Source organism: Podarcis vaucheri (assembly GCF_965113315.1).
Source record: "Podarcis vaucheri genome assembly, chromosome: 1".
Taxonomy (NCBI): Eukaryota; Metazoa; Chordata; class Lepidosauria; order Squamata; family Lacertidae; genus Podarcis; species Podarcis vaucheri.
The window spans coordinates 90,307,325-90,316,786 of NC_138759.1; the positions used below are offsets into that span (position 1 = coordinate 90,307,325).

A 9,462-nucleotide genomic window follows, 5' to 3' on the forward strand; every position below is an offset into this window, starting at 1 on the left:
TAAGTGCTGGATGAGGCCCAATCGCCTTCTCAATCCGGCCTGTGGATGGTCTGGGAATCAGCATGTTTTTACATGAGTAGAATGTGTCCTTTTATTTAAAATGCGTCTCTGGGTTATTTGTGGGGCCTGCCTGGTGTTTTTACATGAGTAGGATGTGTGCTTTTATTTAAAATGCATCTCTGGGTTATTTATGGGATATAGGAATTCGTTCATCCCCCCCCCCCCCGCAAATATATATATATATATATAGTCCGGCCCACAACATACACTGAGGGACGGTGGACTGGCCCACGGCTGAAAAAGGTTGCTGACCCCTGGGCTATAATTTGTATGGGCTTGAGGGGTGATTTGGTGTCTTCCATCTGTGCTGGTCCCAGCTGAAAACATTTATGCACTGTGGGAGGTATCAACAGAATGGCTCATAATTTCAATATGAGGGCTTGGACCCTTTTGTTCCATGACTGAATGGGAGAACAGCCACTTGCCTCTTTAAGGTACTAGGTTTTAGGCTCTGATATCCCCTTAACGTGTGCATGTAAGAAATTTGCACCTTCCTCTTGCACCACATCACCTTCCGGGTTCCCTCATATATGCACATGCAAGATCTACAAGGGGCCAAGATGGCAATCTCTATCCTCCCATAACAATACTATGCTCCTCTGCCAGATGTGAAGCCACGATTACAAGACCATGACCCTGTGTGAGAGCTGTGCACAGTGGAACCTCGTGTTGTGGACATAATCCGTCCCAGAGGCATGTCCGCAATTCAAAGTGTTCGCATCCAGAAGTGCTGCATCTGCGCACAGCGCAATTTAGTACTTCTGTGCATGCACGAAGCGTGATTTAGTGCTTCTGCATATGCGCAAGCAGCGAAACCCGGAACCCGTTCCGGTACTTCAGGGATGCCGCAGGACGCAAGATGAAAACACGCAACCTGAAGCGGACGCAACATGAGGTATGACTGTACTGGAAAGGCCCATGGACACTCCTGAACTGTAACGATCAGGTTGGCAAACCAGACCCTATACGGCTAGAAGATAATAAGATACAGTACAGTGGTACCTCGCAAGACGAATGCCTTGCAAGACAAAAAACTCGCAAGACGAAAGGGTTGTTTTTTGAGCTGCTTCGCAAGACGATTTTCCCTATGGGCTTGCTTCGCAAGACGGAAACGTCTTGCAAGTTTGTTTCCTTTTTCTTAACACCGTTAATACAGTTGCGACTTGACTTCGAGGACCAACTCACAGAACGCGGTGTGGTAGCCTTTTTTGAGGTTTTTAAAGACTTTGGTGATTTTTGAAGCTTTTCCAAAACTTTCCCGACACTGTGCTTCGCAAGACGAAAAAAATCGCAAGGCGACACAACTCGCGGAACGAATTAATTTCGTCTTGCGAGGCACCACTGTACTTCCATCTCTGCACATACCCAGTAACCCTATGCATAGAAATATGTACACATTCCCCTTGGCCAGACGTGTGCATCCTTTCAAACGGAACCTGGAGAAAAAACCCTGCTCACCTTTAAGATGACTGAAGACAGATGTTTGCCCAGATGACCATATCTGCTCACAATGTGTGTCTAAAAACGCTATTGTGGATTTTACAACCAATTAAGAGTGAAATCTGGTCCAGAGGTTATGCCACTCTTAACTCTGCATTAAGTGCGTAAGATTCACTGATTTGCAATCAGTGGAAGACTTTACTTTTCCCTGTACAATGGACATGGGAACTGACACATCTTACCACTTTGAGAGCCAGTGTGGTGTAGTGGTTAAGAGCGGTAGTCTCGTAATCTGGGGAACTGGGTTCGCGTCTCCGCTCCTCCACATGCAGCTGCTGGGTGACCTTGGGCCAGTCACACTTCTGTGAAGTCTCTCAGCCCCACTCACCTCACAGAGTGTTTGTTGTGGGGGAGGAAGGGAAAGGAGAATGTGAGCCGCTTTGAGACTCCTTAAGGGGAGTGAAAGGCGGGATATCAAATCCAAACTCTTCTTCTTCTACTACTTTGCAGGGAAACCACAAGTACCTCCTTCTCTCCAGTCCCTCTTGAAAGAATTGCGGTGGTATAGGTTAATGCCTGCAGGTGAGGCAATCCGCTATTGCAGGAACTCTCCGAGCAGAGCCCACTTGAATTATCAGCAGCTTCGTTAAAAAAAAAGACTATAAGCCTCCATGAGATCCACCACAGCTAGAAAGTTCCTTTGCTGGAAAATATCCGCTACTGCAGCGAGGCTTTCCATCTTACTTACTTCTAAAAGAAAGGAAATTGCTAACTGATAAAACTACCTTCTAAACAACATTGTTTAGGAGATGTGCTCAGTATCTTGAGATTCAAGAGAAAAGAACATATCAGATTTTTTAAAAAAATGATTTCAGGCAAAAAGAATTGTTGGATGTATATATGGTGCTGATTTTATGAGTTTTTGTTATGTTCCAAGTTAAAGTTTAAATATGGCAACAATGTTTAGCCGAGATTTCTGCATTGTATGGGGTTGGACTAGACAACCCTTGGGTCCCATTCAACTCTACAAAAATATGATTCCCAAATGCTTTGAACTCAGCCAGTTATCTGTGTGGAAAGTGTGTCACTCATTGCACTGGCAAAATACTAGCATCCCATTAGAAAAATGTGGAAAATGTAGGGCAGAGTAATCCTCAGTCCCAATTTTTGCACGCCTGCTAGGGATCAGGATTTGTCAAAAGTGCCCCTCTACCAGTGTGGAGGGCCTGTTGTCCCCACCAGGTGCAGTGAGGACACATTACCTCTGGCAAAGCTATTTTGGGTGGCACATGGAACAGAGCAATGCTGGTGCTAGATCCACTGATGAAAAGGTAGCCCAACTCTTGGAGACAGCTGATTTTTGCCCTGATGCCATAGCAGCCTGGAGCTGGTGGAACAAAACCATCCACCCATTCACTGCCCCAGTCAGGAGGGAATCTGCTGCTCCCCATCCTTCCAATTAGGATCGCTCCGTTTTCCAAAAATAGAATTCTATAAGTATTCATGAGGCCTTAATAGCATTTTCTGTTCTGTACCTTAGCTCCATTTAGATTTAGAAGAGTAACTTTTGGTTAAAGATTTACAGACAGATAGAGATCACATGCTGGCAAAAATATCAGTTAAGTGGGATCAATTTCAAACTGAGTGATTATGTGCTTAACTCTCCTACCAAAATCAGCATGACTTACATGCACTTCATTTTGCATGCTTTAATTTGTTCCATTATACTTTTATTGAGATGTTAGTGCTTGGCAAATATGTCTACATTCTATTTTAAATTGACCTGATTTGGAATCCACATGTAAAGCATATTATTGCTACTCTTACATAAACCAACTGATATTTTGTGCAGAAAGGGAAAAAGCAAGATCAAAAAGGTACACTGCCTATAGGACTGTTCTTGCACAAAATACCCAACAGGGTTCAATGTTCACAACCACCTTTAATTGACAATAAGGACATGAACTGTAGAGGAAGAGCAACAGTGGAACAAAAATATGCTTCTACTGGTCTTTTAACTCCTTCAGTCTTCTGATGGCAGATTTGACTGTCACCGCTGAAGTGGTGCTGGAAGAAACAAAAAGTATCACTATTATTTCAAATGAGACAAACCATTAGCAGTTTCTGTAATAAGCTTTTAAACGTTTTTTTTAGAACTAACAAGAGTCAGCTAAATGAAATATTTAATAGTGCATACGAAATGTTGGGGTTTTTCTTCTTTACTTTAGATAATAATAATAATAATTTATTATTTATACTCTGCCCATCTGGCTGGATTTCCCCAGCCACTCTGAGTGACTTCCAAGAAAATATTAAAAATACAATAAAACATCAGACATTAAAAAACTTCCCTAAACAGGGCTGCCTTCAGATGTCTTCTAAAAGTCAGATACTTGTAGTTGTTTATTTCCTTGACATCTGATGGGAGGGTGTTCCGCAGGGCAGGCGCCACTACCGAGAAGTAGCAACCATGAGGACTGCCCCCTCCCCTTGCACCTAGTATTATTTTTTAAACACATACAGTCAAACCTCTTACATCCATCCGCCTCCGCTTGTATCCATTTCGCCCAGCGTCTGCGGCAAACCCAGAAGTAACCGGCGGGTCTGCCACCGTTCGCGCATCCGCAAAGCGGCAATTGAAGCCCATGCCTGCGCACAATGGCGCCTCTCCCAGCAACCCATTTCGACCTCCGGAACGGATTATGGTCACAGGTAGAGGTTCCATTGTACATGTTTGATAATCACATTGTTAATGCCACATGTAGTTAGGGTTTTAGAGAAGATGTGGTTAGAATTCTCTATTTCAGGGAAGCCCAACAGGTCGATGGCGATCTACTGGTCGATGGCAAGGGTCCATGGTAAATCAGTGACCCCCCCCCCCAAAAAAAAAGCTCAACAACTTTTGTCAATCCAATGGATAGATCACTACCAGTTTTTGTTATAGTGGGAGTAGATCACAGTCTCTTGTAAGCTGGACATCCTTGCTCTATTTAAGTACAGCGGTGCCTCGCAAGACGAAAATAATTCGTTCCACGAGTCTTTTCGTCTTGCGATGTTTTTTGTCTTGCGAAGCACGGTCCGTCGCAACTGTGCCTCTTCAAGCGGCTTTAAAAAAAAAGCGCAAGACGTTTTCGTCTTACAAAGCAAGCCCATAGGGAAATTCGTCTAGCAAAGCAACGCAAAACCGAAAAACCCTTTCGTCTAGCGAGTTTTTCGTCTTGCGAGGCATTCGTCTTGCGGGGCACCACTGTAACCTCTACCTTCCCTTTCACTCCCAAACACTGATCACTGTGAAGTTGAAGAGAAAATGTTTGATATACAACCATGAACCGTTTTTCAAGGGCATTAGACAAATGAATTAGAGAAGACTACCTAGTCATTGTGGTTATGTACTATCTCCTGGGTCAGAGGAAGTATGCCTCTAAATACCAGCTGCTGGGAGTCAAGAGCATAAATGCACTTCTACACGTCCTGTTTGAGTGTATCATAGGGTTCAGGTTAACCACACCACTGCAAAAGCAGAATCCTGGACTAGATGGGCCCTTGGTCTGATTCAGCAGGGCTCTTCTTAATTTACTTTCCACCAGCATACCAAGCGCCACACAGCACCCACCACAGATGAAAATGGAACATTCCCCCCAGGCGTGCACACCCCTCAACCAATATAATTTCCCTTACTTGTATGTCCAGGCGCCACCAGCTACTGTTTTCATACAAGAGCCACAGTGCCAGATACCCACAGCTTTCCTCTTCATTTTGGTCTGTAAGAAAAACACAAAAGCTACTTACTTCCACGGGAGCATCTACCATACCATACCATGTCACTTCAATCAAAATGCATCTCAACATCTACTCAACACTTTAAAAACACAATACACAGAGTATGGTGGGGTTTTTTTTGTTTTTGTTTTTTTAAAGTGATAATAATGCATGTTTTTAACCCTACACACATGAATTCGCATAGAATCACGTCTGAGCAAATGTAAACTCAGGACCACACTCTAAGAAATGCCACAACATGTTCTGAAACACCAAGCACATATTGGGAGAACTGTTTAGCCCAGGGGTGGGCAAGCTAAAGCCCATAGGCCACAAGCGGCCCACAGGGGTCATTTAACCGGCCCACGAGCCGCCCCCAAACCAAGCCGCCCACTCAGCGAGTCCCCGCGCACTGCACTAAACCGGCGCGGGGACTCGCTTCCGCGCCACCAGAAATCGCATCTGCGCATGCGCAGATGCCGAAAATAGTATCTACGCAGACACCAGAAATTGCATCTGTGCAGAAGCAAACACTGGAAATCGCAGGCACACACACAATCTGGCCCATGGAGGGATCTCCCTGGAGTGAACCAGCCCAGGTGAGGTAAACCTTGCCGACCCCTGGTTTAGCCCCATGGATTCTCTTACTATGTGCTTCCACAGCGGGTCAGTCCTATCAATCCTCCATTTAACCTCTACTTGAAATGGTGGTGTGGTCACTCAAGAGTTTTGTAGCCTGCTGCTGTTATGATGCAGCTCTACTCTTCATCAGCAGCAGCTGAGGCCATGGATGTGCTGAATCGGTGCCTGGCACCATTCCCATAACAAAAACTACTACAGTCGTACCTTGTTTTGCGACCGGGATCCGCTCTGGAGCCCCGGCCGCTAGACGAAAAGGACACAGGGCAAAGTACCGTGTCTGCGCAAAGCATGATTTAGCATGAGTGGCAAACCTGGAAGTAACCCATTTCGGTACTTCCGGGTTTGCTGCAGACATTCACGGAGGTATTACTGTATAGAGTCCCTTTCAACTCTACGATTCTATGAAAATTTTCAAAAGTAGGGGGCTCATGGCTTAATTATTAAAAAAACAATGAGTCCACAGTATTTAACTAACCACTGATCTACAACATTTATGGCACTCTAGTGCTGTTGGACTATAATTCCCACCATCTCTAACTATTGGTCATGCCAGCTGGGGCTGAACACCTGGAGGGGCACAGGTTCCTCATACCTACTCTATACTCTATACTCTCATGAATTTGATTGTAAATGATGGTTGCTTTCAAGCCTCTTTAAGTTGATTATTACCAAGAATACTATACCTGAGCAGTTTAGTTAGCACAAAAGGCAAAAGGTAAACTATGACTATTAAGTGGAGTTTTGGAAAAAATGAAATTATGAACTGGGAGCTCTGCAGTAACAGAGGGTGCACTTACCTTGCCACAGAAGGAGCAAGTGTATTTAGCATGCTGGCTAATTTCAATCTTCTTCACCATTTTCCTCAGGGAAGCTCCATATCGGGTACCATATTTACCCACAATCCCAACCTTCTTGGTTCGTTTGGCCTATTACCATGGGGGGGGGGGGAGAAGCACATTAAATTTTCGTTTCTGGCAAAGTTATTTGCAACTATGCCCACACTTACAACAATTAACAGCCTGACTCAATGCATGTTTACTCAGAAGACATGGTGAACTCAGAAAAACACAAATTCCAAGTTAAAACCATTTATTTCCAGTGTAGTAATGACTAACAACTTATAATAGATACTGAACTGGCATAGTGACCAGGATACATAATCCTAAATGTGATGGGGATGGAACCCACACATTTAGGATTATGTATCCTGGTCACTATGCCAGTTCAGTATCTATTGGACTGCAGCAGTCATCTATGTTCTACAAATCTCTTATTTGCAAAGGTAATTGCAAAATAAAATAAATTGCAAAATAAAATACCAGGGGATGGGGAGGGTGTTTTCTGCAAAGTAAATGCTTCCTTTTAATTATTTTTTTGTCATAGAATGAGAGGGCAGCTCCCTTGCCAACCATATTTATATTCTTTTTTTTCTCATATATACACACACACACATATGCTCTTTTTTCAAGAACCTATGAGGATGAGGTTTTCTTATTTGATTCTCACAACAACTGCTGACAGTAGTAGGCAGAGCCCTCACCCCTCCAGCTTTACAGCCTGAGGCCTCCCCAGATAAAGTTAAAACAACATGCTATGTGTGACACCACAAACAGAACTTTCATACCGGCCCTTTTAGTACAAATTGCACAAAACATTATCCCCCTGTTCAGGCAAGCTCCCACAATCAATTACCCTAGAGCACAAACAGGGAAACCTGGGCCCTCCGGGTGTTGCTGGTCAACCATTCCCACCACACCTAACCACTGGCAATGCTGGCTGTGGCCTATAAGGGCCCAACAGAGGGCCAGATTCCCATCACCTGCCTTAGAGTAACCCTGGGCACAGGTAAAAGATCTGCTCAACCCACCCAATGCAAATTACAGACCCTTTCCTCTTCTAAAGGTTCTGACAAAAAGGCCTTTAGCTTTTTTATTCCGGATCTAGGATCAGAGGCTGGTGAGACCCACAAGGTGGTGAAAAATCCCTGGCAGACTTTTTTTGCCAAAGCATTTCAAACACATGCTTAAGAGGATAAACCCTGTTCTAATTATTCCTAGGAACAATACAATTTCCTCTCACTGAAACAGACCAGGAGATCTGAGCAGCTTTGATCTTGGAAGGGGGGAAAGCGAGAATGCAGACAAAAGGAAGGAAAGGAGCAGTAACCAAGGATGACGGGTCAGCCGACCTAATTTAAGAACCGGTTAAGCTTTTCTTGCAGGTAACCAGGCTGCCAATCCCTGTGCTATACTCATTTTTAATACGTGTGCATGCATTGCAGCATCAGTCCTAAGCTGGTGGGTCAGGACCTACCGGGTCCATGCAAAGCATAGCTTTCAAGAGGACCTTTCAGGATTCCTTAGCCACCTCCTGCAGCAACTGCTTAAGACCAGGCACCCCCCAACTCGGCCTGCTAGCTGTTTTGGGACTACAATTCCCATCATCCCTGACCACTAGTCCTGTTAGCTAGGGATGATGGGAGTTCTAGTCCCAAAACAGCTGGAGGGCCGAGTTTAAGGATGCCTGCTTAAGACGAAGCTGACAACCCCTCTCTACTTTCCATCGTTTAATTTAAACTGGAGGGGGGGAGGAAAACACTCTCCAGCTGGCCGCCGCGCCTAGTCAAGCGAGGCCTCGCAGCAGCAGCAGCAGAGCGCAAGCAAGGGAACTCAGCCCGCCGCGACCACCATCCCTCTCCCTCGCCTCCAGCCCGCAGGCAGCGAGCGCCCCTTCCTCCAAGCCGGCTTCCCCAAGCGTCGGTGCTGATCAAAACTGCTCCCAATACTCGGCTGCCTGGATTAGCCTGTCCCCATGTTTCCCACTCCCGGCGAATCCCGTGCGGGAGAGGCGAGCGACGGAGAGGATGGCGGCGGATAAAACCCGAGTACCAAAGGAAAAGAGCGGTTGCTCACCATCTTGTTACCGCTGCAGGCCGCAGGGAGAGAGAGAAGGAAGTGCCCTCTGCGCACGCGCAATGTCCCACCCGGCCAGGAAGGGGCAAAAAAATCAGCGTGTGACGCAACCATTGAGACCGAGGAAGCGATAGTAGGATTGTCTGCGCGCCAGGAGGTACTGCGACTCTATGGTCAAGCTTTCCTCGTCGCTTTAGCTTTTCAGTTGTTGCCTCGAATAGACAGTAGCAGCGACAACTCTGAACGACTTACTTACACTAACTGCATCGTGCCTAAGGCACCGTACAGTAACTCCCTTTGGATACTAATCTTGCATTGTGACCCAAGCATAATAAAAAATAAGTCAGTATACTAGGGGAGGTCAGAGTCAAAAGGCTGGGACACTGAGCAATGGCTAAATAATATGAAAATGCAATGTGCTATATTCATTTTTAATACGTGTGCATGCATTGCAGAATCAGTCCTGAACTGGTGGGTCAGGACCTACCAGGTCCATGCAGAGCTTGTCTGAGGGTCTGGGGGTGAGTCTTGTTAGAATAAAGTTACAAACTCAAAACAAAAAAGCAGCTGGTCCCTGGTGGGGGCCCCCCAGCCCGCTTAACCCTCCAAACTCCAGGGCAAGTGTACCCAGGGTGCCCTCGCCCCTGTA

At 45.6% G+C, this 9,462-nt stretch overlaps 1 protein-coding gene across 1 annotated transcript; it reads right to left on the reverse strand.

The window, feature by feature from the left end:
• Nucleotides 1-3,422: 3,422 nt before the first annotated feature.
• On the reverse strand, nt 3,423-8,966 carry RPL37A (ribosomal protein L37a). Its single transcript, XM_082238827.1, has 4 exons — nt 8,814-8,966; nt 6,699-6,827; nt 5,179-5,261; nt 3,423-3,567 (listed from the first exon to the last, which is right to left on the reverse strand). The coding sequence occupies exons 1-4, from the start codon at nt 8,925-8,927 to the stop codon at nt 3,504-3,506; spliced, it is 390 nt and encodes a 129-aa protein (XP_082094953.1). The 5' UTR covers nt 8,928-8,966; the 3' UTR covers nt 3,423-3,503.
• Nucleotides 8,967-9,462: the final 496 nt, after the last annotated feature.